Source organism: Sceloporus occidentalis, unplaced genomic scaffold (assembly GCF_023333645.1).
Source record: "Sceloporus occidentalis isolate IW3139 unplaced genomic scaffold, rSceOcc1.0.p SCAF_43, whole genome shotgun sequence".
Classification (NCBI taxonomy): Eukaryota; Metazoa; Chordata; class Lepidosauria; order Squamata; family Phrynosomatidae; genus Sceloporus; species Sceloporus occidentalis.
The window spans coordinates 8,322,538-8,337,974 of NW_028317023.1; the positions used below are offsets into that span (position 1 = coordinate 8,322,538).

The 15,437-nt window shown below is 37.5% G+C and overlaps 1 protein-coding gene across 1 annotated transcript in view; it reads left to right on the forward strand.

Annotated features, from left to right (window-relative positions):
* Nucleotides 1-15,437, forward strand: part of LOC149289840 (glycogenin-1-like) — a 66,886-nt gene that overhangs the window by 33,413 nt on the left and 18,036 nt on the right. The window contains exons 6-10 of the mRNA XM_089490286.1: nucleotides 607-663; nucleotides 1,817-1,891; nucleotides 4,798-4,821; nucleotides 6,294-6,407; nucleotides 7,039-7,086. Coding sequence (XP_089346412.1) covers nucleotides 607-663; nucleotides 1,817-1,891; nucleotides 4,798-4,821; nucleotides 6,294-6,407; nucleotides 7,039-7,086 — 318 coding nt within the window. The remainder of the gene's footprint in view (nucleotides 1-606; nucleotides 664-1,816; nucleotides 1,892-4,797; nucleotides 4,822-6,293; nucleotides 6,408-7,038; nucleotides 7,087-15,437) is intronic.

A 15,437-nucleotide genomic window follows, 5' to 3' on the forward strand; every position in this document is an offset into this window, starting at 1 on the left:
GACGTGGGGGCGTTTTTCAGGGATTTAACAGGCTGACAAACACCTAGGCGCCAGGGCAAAATGCTCAGTCGCCATGGCGACCTGGCACCTGGGATTTGTCGAGCCCTGCCCTAATGCATATTAAAATACCTGGGAACTCCATGTTTTACCCGGAGTCCCTGAGTGATACATGGCTTTCTCCAGGCAAGGGTACAGCATGTGGCCTGCCCACATCCCCTTCAACTCCCAGTTAATTTAAGGCTATGCCAGACTCCTGCAAAGCTCACCCAGAAGAGTGAAAGGTCTTCTCCACAAATCCCTATGCTTCCCATCAACACCCTAGTATTCTGCTGTCCTTCAACTATTATTTATTAGAAAAAAACAAGAAACTAAAGAAACATGCGTAAATATGTAGTATACGAATGTGAAAAATAGGATTTGATATAAATTTTATTTTCGCTTTTAAACAAGTTCATCAGACAGCACAGATAATAACATTTTATTTTAACCCATATTTTATGTTCTTCCGTACATTGTGGTATGAACTGAGCAGAGGGACATTACTGTTGATCAATGTTAGATGTGGTGGTGTAGTACATTCCTTTTTCATCTCACTGTGTTTTCCAGTTGTAACCATGAAACCATCTCCTGCACCTCAACCAGCAAATCCCGGCACAGGCGGTGGTAAGAACACATTGTCAAAATCCTTGCTGTACATACATGTATGTATATAATGTGTGTGTAATATATCCATGCCATTTAAAAAAAAACAAAAACTTATTTATCTTTGCAAAACGGTCTGCCTCCTTGTTCCGTACTAAAGTGCGACGGACAATGAGTGAACTTTTGGTAAAACAGCAGGATGAAAATGTATTCGTGAAGAGAACGTACAGGTTACATGGCAGTAATATGCAAGTTCTAAAGATAAACATTTTCTTGAACCTTTTATACCTTTTTTCACATTTTTCAAACATTTAAAGAATACGGGGGTTTGTTACATTTCTGTAACAAACATCCTTATCTCTCTTCGTACAAGGCAGAGCCTATACTGTCCACAGCATCAGCAGTTTTAACCCCTTAAGGACAACGGGCAGTCCCTAAACCCATTGAAAACAATGCATTTTGAGCCGTACATGTACGGGCTTTGTCATTAAGGGGTTAATAGATCCGTTCTGGCCCAAATTTATTTAGAAGTGAAGTTTAACCCTATGTGTCCTACATTTACAACTATATTTGTATTTAGGTATATATTAGTTACACATTATCATCTCAAATATGGTAGGCTATTTAATTACTGACCATACTAACCCAAAATTATATTTAGCATATTAACAATAAGGCCTTGCTTAGTAGCAGTGAGTTTGACGGCACCCATTCTGTCTTTACAATACACGTACATTGCTAAAAGAGGAATATGGACATTTAGAAAAATAACTCATTGTATAAAGGATCTTGGGTAGATATAAGAGAGAGCTAGAAGGGACTGTCTGCATTTGTGAAGAGAGGTCATTTCTACTCAAAAGCTGAATGCCAACACAATTTCCTCAATAGCTGAATTAAGTGCAAAGTATATTCTCCTCATTTAGTCTGTCATCTCTCACAACCCCTTAGTAACCATTCTCAAGAAATCTGTCATTTCTATTCCGTTACAATACTTTTTTTTAAGGTGTTGTATTATATTCTACACCAATTTATGTAATGTCAAAAGACAAAGTTTCCCCATCACTGCGATGCACAGTTGCAGAGCCCAATTTCTGATGGCAACATACTAGATTGGTTAGAATAAAAAATAGTTCTATTTTTGTTAACCTTTGTATTGTTGGTGTTTGTCTTTCAGGAAACTTTGATGATTCCGACCTTTTTGATGGTAACATCCACGATACTCATCCAAATGAGGGCGACACACATGGGGGTAAGAAGAGTTTGCTATTGAGCTGACAAAAATAGGCCTTTAAAAAATGTTGATGTAGTTTTTAAATAAAAATAAACAAAAAACAAACAAAAACATTTTTAGATTTATCGCCAAAGGATCTTTTTTTATTATCTAAAATGAATCACATTGTACAGATGAGGAGTCGAATTAGATGAATGACCAACAGTTGCTTCTTACTGACACATTGTGTCTGTGATGCTTGCTGGTGATATTATATATTATATTCAACAACGGAAAAACATCCCATTGACGACAATTGACGTGCCTGGCACGTCATGACATTAAATGGCTGTAGAAAGCTTTCTTCACCCAAACAATGCTGTAATACATTCAGCAACACCGAGATCCAAAGCAGGGTGGCCCCTTCCCCCAGACATCTATGTCCGCCATATATTGTATGGCGATGGATGCCTGATTCGAAAGACCTTAATGGGTGTCACAGAAATCCCTTTATAGTGAGGCGTTCAGTGACACCAAAAACTCAGGCCTCTTGCAAAATGGCGGCATCCTTTGAATAAAATCAACGTTTCAGAGAGTTTCTGCAGACCCTTCTAAGAACTCAGGTTCTCCATCCAACCATGCAAGTCAATGGAGCCCAGCTTTGTAATCATAATGTGATTTGTTAAAAAAATAAATAAAAAAAAGAAAAATTTAAAATATTTTATTTTTAAAAACAAATAAATGTCACCATCAGGGGAACCTTCCAGTTCCAACAAAAAGTAAAACAAAAAAAGTCCACAAATATATATATATAAAAAAAATACATTTTATGAGCAAGTCCTCAAATTAGCATTACAAAAATTCTCGATGGAAAGAATTAAAATACTGGCATGTTAAATGCCCACGGGGTATCAAGTTTTCAAAAATATATGATTTGACGGGGTAGCTCGAATTGGCTGGATTCAAGGATGTCCCAAACATTGGACATAGGCACAGACTGACCAGATATCCAAATTCCCCAAACAACTAGCCCATGCATGGAGATGTTGCTGAACACATATTAAGGTGTTATTTGACAGTGACGTATACCAGGAGCTGTTAATTCATACCTGAAGTAAAATATGTGTGGAAAAAAACGCAAAATAAATTACTACCACAAACTTTGACAAAGGCAAAATACTTATTTTCAAATATATATTGTTTGATGGGGTAAAATGCATTGGCTGGCTTCAGAGATATCCCAAAGAGGACATGGGGGCAGAATGACCAGATTTGAAAAAAATGGTTTTGAAATAGCAAAATGTACTTGTACTTATTGCCCTATAACTTGCAAAAAACATACACATTTGGTATTTCTAAAGTCAAGACAAAGAGAAACTATTTAGCAGGTTTTTCATTAGCTTTTATAGATGAGTAAAAGATTTTTCAAGTAAAAGTCAGAAAAAATATAACTTGTGTGGGTACAGTAAATGAGAGAAGAAAACACGAATGTTGTATATACTTCTCCTCTCTCAAACCAATACCACCAATTGATATGCGTGGAAAATAATCCGCTCTGCGTTGTGTATTAATGATAAATGTAATACCCTTGTTACCTCCTCCAAGAACTAACATATAACCGTATCCCCTTTTCCAGATAATATATATGTCTAGTTCTACTAAGGTTTTCTACCTGATATTATAATAAAACAGCCAACCCAAGATTCTTACCAGAGAGAGAGCTTTAATTAGAATCTACCCAGATTAATGTTACAGCAAAGACAAAACCAGAGTTAGTGATATACAGATGACAATCATTCATACCACAAACATCCCATCTATCTAATATCTGCTGCTAAGTGTGTATGCTGTGTGGGTGATGTGCCAAAGGTGAGACTCACCAATCCAGTCTCCTTTAGTGTGTGTTTCTACAATGTATTTTTAAGGGATTTCTCTATTGATGTGTAAATGAGGTCCCTGTCCTGTGTTCCCAAGACCCCACCGTGTGATTTTATTGACTTGCTATGTTTTCCATGCCTATCTCCAGGTGATGCATTTCCTTCCTTCTCTACATAGTGTATAGGTGTGATATCTTCTTACAGCTGTCTTTCCTGTTACTTCCCCCCCTAAGTGGCTTGCAGCTATCATACATACATATATACACACATAAACTTAATCAAGCACATATTAATTACAGATATACATACTTTGTATTTACCCCAACAACGAACACCGCAAAAATGTTACAACAGCCATTGTCACGAAGGGTACAAACAATAAAATCAGTCGCGAAGGGGTTACACAAAACTGAAAGCTACTAAAAAGTAAGGTTTGTACCTGCGACCGTCCTTACTTAATGTTCCTAATACTCATCCATAAAGTATTAATTGGATTATTGCCTAGCAAAAGCTAGTTATTCTTGGATGTGGTCCAGGTGTAGTTGTAATGCCACTTACTGTTAATACTCCATGCAGTACTACATTGTGTATTAGATCTGAACTACAACACGCTGTAAAAGTAAATACATCTGTACAAAGTTAAATGCACCTCCCTACATATGTCTTCTCCCCATTGTACATTGCTGTGGGATATGATGGCTATATATAAAACAATAAATAACTAATACATTCCTTTTAAAACTTGATTATATGGATCCAGGAGATTACTCTGTAAAATGCAGGACATTTTTTCTCTGTGTGTCATATAGCAAAGTATTTCTGACACTTTAAAATGTCATCATATGTAACCAACCTCTAAAGTAAAGGTTGCTTTTGATTAAAATAGGCCACTTGTCCAGCAACCCACTCTGACCTACTGCAAATAATGGTAATTCCTCCTTCATGTAGTAAACCCGGAGGAAAGCAGGTAGACCAGAATATCGTACCCTATACTGTGGAAACCAGCATTGCTTTAAGAAAAATGTAATTTGAAATGTGACTGAATTTATGGTTATTTTGTTTTTCTAGATGGACAAGAGAATAAGGGCGAGGGTAAGTAAAATAATTTAAATAGGTTGTTTTTCAAAATATAGATGTAGGTTTTTACATGTATACTGCATCACCAAAACGGTCCCTTCTTTCTGGAGAAACCTGCCAGTGTTGACCCTTCCTAATGAATAAGTGAAGCAAGGGAGTTGAATGCATTTTCGTTTCGTTTTTGCCACGTTCGTTTCCTGGCCGTTTGTTTTGGACGACATTCGGCGGTCTTTTTTTTTGATTCAGAACGACATTCGGGGAGTGTTTCCAAAAGGGGGAGGTCCTTGACACCTTCTAGACTCGACTTTCATTATAAAAAGAATAAAAAAAATAAACATATTCTCCCAGAGGACAGTCAAAGAGGTGCTGCAGCAGTAGAGCACTATGGCTGGGCAGGCAGACAAAGGCACATCATAGGCACATGCAGGACTGGATTTCCCCAATATTATAAATTTATAATGCCTGGTTTTGTCACCAATATTTATTCACAATGAAGAATAATAGATAATAAAAAAATCAAAAAACAAATGACCACAAATTATAGGTTTCGCTAGTAGCATAAATGGGCAACAGTCTTCACTCAGGAACAGGGTAAAGATGTCTGCTGCAGTCCCTGTAATACACCACAGTATTCACTACAGCTTCTCCAATCCACCCCACAACAGTACATTTTCTGTACCAAAATAAACTATTAATTATCTTGCAGTATGGGGGCAATGAGCATTAATCTCAGTCTCTGCTAAACTAACTCTCCTCTGTCGCTGTCTCACACTCCAACTCTCATCAGTCTGCAACTGCTGCTACTGATAAGTTAAAATGGCGTCGGCACACATATATTTAATGCTTATGCCTTTCCCTTGTAAATTCTGATTGACCAAAGTGAAAAAAGTGAGGAAAAACTCCCACAGGTTGTTGGACCCATTAATCACAGCCATGAGTATCAAGGAGATCACTCGCAGTTTTTTTTTTTCTAGGCTACTTTACAGTCATTAATATGAACCCCCCTACACACGGTCCCTCCAACTTTACCTCGTTAAAGAGAGCCAAAATGGCTTGTAATGGCGACTACACTTGGCAACAAATCCCCCACAAAACTTGGCATCGTTAAGCAAGTAGTTTGTTCACCTTTACATTGTGCTAGCCAATAGCTGATCACATCTATAGGTGAAACATTATTTTCTAGCCCAGGAAATGGCATTAGCGCTATTGTATAACTTATATATACATTTTGGTAGCACGATGTATGTATGTGTGTGTGTATGTGTGTATATATATATATATATATATATATATATATATATAGTCATACTTACCTGCCGCGGACCCTGTTATCAACACTTTATTGGATGACACGTCTACTTAAATAATGTTAAGAAAGGAGGAATAATAGCCCGTTTTTATTTATTTATTACAGTTTTTAGTACCGTTTCTGGACAGTACTTATGTGTTTGTTTGTTTTTTGTTTTTGTTTTTTCTCCTCCCTATAGAAAAAACAAGCTTAATAGCAGGTATAGCAAGCACCGTGGGTGTGGCGGCACTCGGGGCCATTACAAGTTTTATTGCTTACCAGAAGAAAAAGTTGTGTTTCAAGGGAGCAGGTGGTAAGTTTGCAGCTATAGAATGCTTCTTTTCAACTTAAAAGATCTGTCACAATTCTCTCATCTTCTGTATTGCTTTAATAAATAATGCAATGATGTTTACCTATGAAAAGTGCATACCATGGGAGCTACTGTTATTTACTTCCATATTAAGCTAATTTACTGTTTACCTTTTTTTTTTTTTCCCATGGATCCAAGCAATTGCTAAGATAACATGTTCCCTTTTACACTAAGTACAAGATGTTAAATTATTAAAAATGTTGAAACAGATATCTCCCCCCTTAAAATATATAATGACTTAGAGATCGGATTAAGATGTTTGTAGGTGAACAGATAGACGGTCATATGACGGACAATTTTTATTAACCCATTAATGACAAAGCCTGTACATGTACGGGCTCAAAATGCATTGTTTTCAATGGGTTTAGGGAGCGCCCATTGTCCTTAAGGGGTTAAAAAGCCAACAGCATAGTTATAGGTATCATAATTCAGTCCTAGGTAATGAACCGGTGCAGTGATTCAAATCACTCATCAAGGGAGTAATTCTTTTAAAGGATTCTCTTATGAACCAAGTTAGAGTGATATTCATCCCTTTGTTTAAAAATATTAATATTTATAATCTGTTTGTTTTAAGATGATCCAGAAAATGTAAACATGGAAAATCAAAACCGAGATCCACAAGGTGAGTCATACTAACTCCTAATAGGCTAGTTGGGTTATCAATTTATTTAACGTACCCAGTTTCGAAACCTGGGTTGAATGTGCTGAGAGTAAAGAATATACCCTGTTTGACTCTTTAATGTTTTTGAAAACCTGTAAAATGGCCTTTGGCCCCTTAATGCATAATAAAATCGGTATTTTTAGTCACTTCAGCCATTGAACTGTGCGTCGTGCAGGGGTAGTTTGCCAGACGTGACCCTTCATAATACTTAGTGATGTGTATGCAATGAAACCACAGGTCTCTAGTCTAGTACTAATGACTGTTTATACAACATTTGACATTAAAACGTCATATTCTTTAGCTCAACTGTAAGCATATCTTGTAAATGTACAGTTTTTTTAATAAAATCTAAATTACTTTTCATATATGGAAATTTTATGATTTTTACACTGAGATGGATAATTTAATTTACATTAGTAAAACAGTGTCATTATTTTATGTTAATTTTCCTTTTTTCCCCCCCCAGTACAAAGCAGTCTTCTGTCCAAATCTTAAAAAAAAAAAAAAAAAGGTGCAATAAAAGTCCTACAGGAACAATGAAACCAGAAGGGTGTTTTTTGTGTTAAAAGAACATTTCATATTCTCCTTGGACGAAACAAAGAATAGAAAACCCAACATTTTCTGGATCGTTCCGAACTGCAACACGTGATCTACACTGTCTGCAGTAGTTCTGGATAAAGAAATCGAAGTGACTAAACAACGTATTGTCTAAGATGTATAATTTCATTTGGCTTCCCACCCTTTTCCCTGTACCTGTATTTTAAAATCTGATCAATTTCTGGTAAAATTTTGTTTTTATTTACTGTTTGATTGTTTACAACCAAGGATAGACACCGAAGTTCCTATTCCAGCTGAGCCATTTAACTTCAGTAATGAACAGCCAGAAGGCTCTTAGACTTACTCTATCCTTGGCTATATGAAATCAAAAGTTTCTTAAAATACATAGTTTTTAACTTTTTTTATTTTTTTTTTTTTTTTTTTTACATGTTGTTGCCTTTTTAAATCTGTACCCTGTGTCTATGATGTTTTGGATACCACATCCTAGCATTTTAAGTGTTTTTTTTGTTTTATTTTGCTACAATAACTGCCCCCATTACATATTACAGAATATTGGTGCAAAATGCACATGCCTTTTCTTTACCCAAGAGCTTATTTGAATGTGCCTTAGATCATGATAAAACTGTTTTGATTTGCTGTAGACCATATATATTTTTTATACTGCAGTTTTCAAGTATAGTCTTTTAAATGGCTTAAATTACAAGAAAATACTTTGTGCTTAAGTTATCCAAATATTCAGTTGGCTCATAGAATTGCTTCATCTGCGAAGTTAACTAGGTTACGTTTAAAAAAGGAAGCATCATTTTTATTTTCTAAAACTTATATTTTTTGTTAACCACATCCTTTCTGATCTGCTCCATGGATGTCTCAGTTAAGGGACCATGGGCAGACAGAACACAGCTGAGGATCTCCCATCAGCCAAACAATAAGAGAAGTTGAAGGAGTGTCTGTTATTTGTTGATATTCTTGACTGATTCTTTAATTGTTTTCTTTTATTATATGCCAGTGTGCATAAGGTCCTTTGGAAGAGAAGGTAGGGATTCTTAAACATTTAACTTATTGTGATTGTTAACTTTGTAGTTGACACTAGGTAAGTTATATAATCTTATTTTAGTTATAAGTACATACCTATAGGAACTTTATAAACACAGATTTGCAACTGTTGCTGGATGGTGTTAAGTTTAAGAACGTAGCAATCTTATAGCTGCATCCCTTCCAAAATGTTTTAGAATTTAAAATAAGCTCTATATAATATCGACAAATACAAAGTTATAAGTTACCACACTGTGGTTTTCTCTCTTGCCTACCTAAGTACTAGTCCCACAAACAGCAGATGGTAAACAATACCTCAGTGCCTTAACCTGTTTTCCAAAATTGCATCTACATCTCTTTAGTAAATGATAATTAGCTTTGATTATAAGGCAATTTTAGAAGAAGTGATGTTCTAGTTCCTCACGTTCTCTATGGGATCATGGTTTCAATCAGCGACTCCATTAACTTAGGAAGAAGGTCATACTCACTTGTGTGAAATGGATTTCTATAGTCTCTTGGTTTAGAACATAAAGACGTTGAGCACCTAGCATGCCAACTCAATCTGCCTTAGATGATTCCGTCAGTAGTTAAGTCCGATATAGCGTCTTCATAGTTTGTGAAATGCAATATGGTGTTTTGGGGAAACAAGAAAAAAAAAAAAAATTCTTAGTGGAAAAATATAAAATTAGTTGACAACCCTATAAAGCATTTACTAGAGAATAAATACTTCTGCTACTGTGGTAAAAAAAAAAAATGCTTGTCTAAAGTGGAAAACGATACATAATCATCAAAAATATGTTCTACCAATGCTATCTGTAATACAGCATTGAACTGTGTATATTACAGGCAGAATCAGGTATTGCGTGCAGAGCCTGAGCATGGCTTGCACACATGAATTGTGCACAATGCCAGATGGTACCCAGGCACAATATAAAAAAAAAATGTTTTAATCCAGATTTTTGTTTTTACAAAACACTATAAACAAAATAAATTTAACAAGGTAAAAAAAAACCGTAAAATAGTAAAAAATAATTTTGGTGTTTGATTTCATACTCTGCCTGAAGCTGCATATATGTTGTGTACAATGCCAATGCGTAGGCTTCTGTACAATGCGCAGGTAACAGAAGAAAAAATGTCCAGATTCTACACTTTATTTAAAGCAGTCAAGCATGGTATACAGTCTGAATTTCACATGTTAGTACCATATACATGAAGCGGGAATTTGATATACATTCAAAAAAACTAAGGTAATGTTCCACATTAAGAGTAACCAACAGGTAGATCACCAGTATAACACCTAGAGCACTATAGCTTCCCTGCTTCTTATGTACCATCAACTGCTGTACTTGTGATGTGAAATGTTGACTGTTGGTTCTTATCCTTTTTTGTCATATTTTATTATTCTTCCCACCTTCTGCCATTATTCAACACACTACCCCCAAAAATCTGGTACTATAACATTTTATAATAAAGAAAAGCCTGGGAAAACATCTGTGTGTGTATTTATAGATGAAAAACAGTCATTGACAATTATAATTCTGGAAATTACTACAAAGCCATTTCTAAAGCTCTGGCATTCCAGAGACCAAAGAGCCATTATCTACAAATGGAGAAAACTTGGATCAGTGGTGAACCTTCCCAGGAGTGGCCAGCCTACAAAAATTCCTTCAAGATCGCATCAAAGACTCATCCAGGATGTCACAGAAGAACCCATACTTACATGTAAAGAACTGAAGGCCTTACTTTCCAGGTCAGTGTCCATGATTAAGAGAGTTGCAAGGTGAACCCCACTACGAACCAAAAAGAACACAAAGGCTTGACTCACATTTACCAAAACATATCTTGATGACCCCCAAGACTGTTGGGATAATCTGTGGACTGAAGTGGAATATTTTGGGTCTTGTTACATTTGATGTAAAGCTAGCACAGCATTCCACAATAAGAACGTCATACTAACAGTCAAACACTGTGATGGTCTTGGGCCGTTTTGCTGCTTCAGGGCCTGTGCGACTTGTCATAATTGATGGAACCATGAAATCTGCTGTATCAGAAAATCCTGAAGGAGAACATCCGGCCATCCGTTTGTGACCTAAGTCTCAAGCGCGGTTGTGTTATTCAGTAGGACAATGATCTGACACGTACACACACACACACACACACACACACGTACACACGTACACACGTACACACGTACGTACACACACGTAAGTATACCTCTAAATGGAGTTTTGGAGTGGCATAGTCAAAGTCCTGACTTGAATCCAATTGATGTGCTGTGGCTTGACCTTACAAAGACGGGTAATGCTTGAAAACTTTCCGATGTGGCTGAACTAAAACAATACTGCCAAGAAGAATGGGCCAGAATTCCTCCACGGTGATGTAAAAAAAACTTGTTGCTATTTATCGAAGACGTTTGCGGTTGTTGCCGCCAAGGGTGCCACAACTGCTTATTAGGTTTAGGAGCAATTACTCCTTCATATGGGCGATATAGGTTCTGCTTAACTCTACCGCCAATAAATAAAGTGAGCATTTTGTTTTTACTTGCATTGTTTTTGTCTAATATTAAAACTAGTTGGATCTGAAACATTTAAATATGACAAATAAGCAAAAATAAAAGGAATCAGAAAAGGGCAAATATTTTTTCACAGCACTGTATGTTACGTTTAGTTTATTTTAGTTTCACCAACCTTTCCGAGTCAACTGTTCTCTTTCCTCTCGATTCTCAGTCTTTTCTCCTTTTTACACCCTGTGTTCTTCAATCACCACTCCATACACGCTTTGCTTCCTAACTTCAAACTCTAGGTGCTCCCTACTATTCGCTTTGTGTTTTCTAGCCCCCCATTTCACAGACTCCTACCCCGCTGTGATATTTGTGAAAACCCAACAGATTATTAAGTAGACTTGGGCGACGGCCAATTTTTCGTGTTCGTCTTCGTGGGGAAAAAAATCTTCATATTCCATGAATATTTGCCGGTTCGGGCGAATATTCGTGTACAATCTTCATATTTTTTTATTTTTTAGAAGGGGTTAATATGGGGTTAATGCTGTACGCAGCAGAGAGATAATTGGTCTCCCCGCTTCAGGAGTTAAGAGTCCGTACGAGCGACCAATAGAGTCACTCGTACACACCTTTAACTCCAGACGGCAGAACTTGGCCTTCAGAGGTTCCAGGAGTTAAAGGTCCGTGCGAGCGATTCTATTGGTTGCTCCTTCATTGGTTGATGCCGGAAGAGCTCCCTGCCAGTGACTAATACGGACCTTTAACTCACCTCTCAGACTGAACTACATCTAATTGGCGTGAAAGTTGTTAAAGCGCCAGGGCTCAACCTTTTTCCTGAGCCTACAGTATGTGGAGTAGACAAACGTAACGCGGCTGTGTGTATCCAGGAGCCTAATGGATTTCTGGAATCCCAAAGCTAGCCTATAACAACTTACTTACCTCCCAACATTTGAAACGGCCAAAGCGGGACAGTGTGTTTAAAGGGGTGTGGTTAGAGGCATGACTAGGGGTGGAGTTTACCAAAATTTCTTCTGTGACCTTTAGGCCTTTACAATTATGTATTTTATTTACACAATTTAATTTTTAAACACATTTTATGTAGTTTCTATACACATTCACAGTAGCATACCTAGAGGGGGGAGGGCAGGTGGGCTGTCGACCACTGTGCCACTCATCAGGGGGGTGCCCAGTCGCCTGATGGCCACCTAACTTGTGCCCACAGCTTACTGTTGTCGCTTCCGCACACTGTATTAGTGAGGTCCGGTTCATGAACGAATCGTTCTTTTGAACGAATCGTTCTTTTGAACCGATTCTTTTCAATGATCCGGATGAATGAGTTCAGTATGTAAAAGTTCAGTGAGGAACCTTTTCCTGCAGGGAAGGGAAATAAATATTCTTGCCAACATTAATTTGGGGGGGGGGGGGGGGCACATACGGGATCCGCCCCGGGTGCCAAATACTCTAGGTACGCCCCTGCACATTCTTGTAAGTTTTAAAGCTGTAAAGCACTGGGAGGGGTGGGGTCAAAAGAATGACTGTCTTTCGCAGAGAGGGACTGTCCCTCACAAAGAGAGACACTTGCTAACTATGCAATGCAAATACATTAATGATTTAGCATAACATTAACTGTACAGCTTATAAAACAAGTGGCATCTTCTTTTAGTTCTGTAGCTTACATATTTACACTCAGTTTCTAGCCAGTGGGGATCCTGCAATATACTACCCCCCCCCGTGAACACACGAATTGTTTCGCCCATTCACCCCCCTCCCCCGAACACACGAATTGTTTCGCCCATTCACCCCCCCTCACCCGAACACACGAATTGTTTCGCCCACTCACCACCAACTCCAGTTGCCCACACTTACCCCGCCTCGGGCTGCCCATTCAGGCCCCGCCCCTTTCTTTCTTGCCGTTCCCCCAGGCCCTCCCTCCTGCCCCCTGTCTGACGTCACAGCATTCTGTGCTAGCAGGGGGACAGCCTTGTAGCTGCAGTTTGTGTCACTGTCCCCTAACCGAGATCCGCAATCAAGGGCATCTGGAGGACTCACTGCAAAAGAGGTCTCCGGAGATGATCCAAAATGCAATGTACCCCGAATACTGAATGCATGATCGCTGGCTGCAGTCACTGAGCAGATCAGTATAGGCAGAGGGGTTGGGCTGGGGATACATACTGTACCCTATATAGGAATCATATGGAATTTTTATTAGTTTGCATGCACAGGGTTCTAGAGCTCTAGAATTGTATGTGATTTTAGTGCCATGGATCAGAGAGAAGAGAAGCAATGCTTGGTGTTGGAGTGCCTGGTACAGTATGCAGTGGGTGGCTTATCAGCAGTGTGCAGAATGAATCCAACACTTACATAATCATTCTAAGGCTAGCTTAACTCTTTGAGAGTCAAGTGAAAGCAGATGATTGTATAAAAAAACCCATAAAGAACATAGATCTAGAACTAGTTGGTGGTATCTACTTAATGTACACGTTATTAACCATATCATTCCATGAATGGGGCGTGTCAGTTAAAATAAGTCCTCTGGAAAAGTCAACTTCAAAGTCTAATGGCAAAGAGAGAGAGAGAGAGAGATCTATGCCATTTTAACCCCTTCAGCACTGGAGGATTATGGCAGTTTATTTCTTTATAATGCATAGGACACCTCCTGGTCACTGAAAGGGTTAAAAAATTGTACTGTATTTTAGAATATATATTAGCTCCATGTTCAGGTATGCTGTTTGGCTCTGAAACAGTTAAATAGTTGTATAATGGGGTTGCATGGAGTATGTTAACATTTTTAGGATAAAGCAGCTCAGAATAATGACAGATTGTCTCACAACCGGTATTAGAGCTTCTAAGAATCAACATAGAATTATTAAAAAAAAAATATTGAGACCTGCTAAAAAATGTATAAAAGAAAATGGAATTTTAATCATTAGGGCTGCATTGTATTTTATTGTGTATAATATTATTTATATTATGCCTTTTATTCTGTATGTTTTTCTTACATTGGTATTTTATTATGATTTGATTTTGATATTGAATTTGTTTTTAATGAAGAGAAAATCTTGATCTATAACTTGCAGTAGAGTAGGGGCTGCTGCATGCTGTATGAGTTAAGAAATAATATATAATATTACTCATAAATATGTTATTTACATAATATATTACCTGGAGACGGTGACCTGTTATTTTTTTTATTTTATTTATTCCTTTAGAAAACTACCTTCTGTGAATAACCGCCCCAATCCCGGTGACAGGACAGATTTTTAATTCTGTCATTCCAAAATCTAAATTAGTTTATCAAAATGCCTGGTAAGTAGGGTGTGCTGAGTGAAATTCATATAATGACTTATTGATTGGCATGTAAGCTATGATTATACTTGCTTCACACAAAAATGTTATAAAATGATTTATATCTTACATTCAACATGTGTTGCATACTGTACCTTCTTTCTGCATCCGCCTAAGCAACAAATACATATTAAACCTGCATAAAAAAATCACCTTCAAGAGAAGCTGCAGCTCTGAAGCCCCTCTGTTTAGAGCAACTGGTTGTCTGGTTCAAGCAGCCAATCAGAGGCAGGAGAATGATCCCACTGAAATCCAGTGGCCAAGCCTTCACTGGAGTTGACTGTTCAGGTGGTGGTGGTGGGGGGGAAATGCATATAGGGTTATTTTCAGTGGGTACCATATGTACATTTAAAGGGACCACTCAGTTATCATATGTATTAAAGTGCATATAATGTCTAGAGTGCCCATTTAACGTGTGTAACAGAAAAGCAGCAGTAGAAAGTAAAAAATGTATGGAAACAAAGTACGGTAGTTATTTTATTAATGCACTCAAATGCATGTAATGTGGTCAATATATAGATTTTTGTGACTTTTATCATGACAATTTTTAAATAACACAGGTTCCTACTGGAGACTTTAGCTTGCTAGAATCAACACACAGGCATGCTGGTTGACTGTTGTGTTGTTTAGAGCAATTAAAAGTTAGTAGCAAAGTCCTAGTGGTAAGAGTGTGACGATTACAGTTCTGCCAATCAACTTTATGTAGAAGGAAGTAGATCTTCAGTATTTTATGCTGTTCCAAACATAATAAAAATAATGATGTCACAAACTGTAACATAATTAAGACCATAGCAAAGGTCCCATGGGTTAAGTCTCAAATTCAGATTCAGGAGCTCAGAGTCATGATGGCCATTTGTTCTTCCGAATTTCAAGTCCC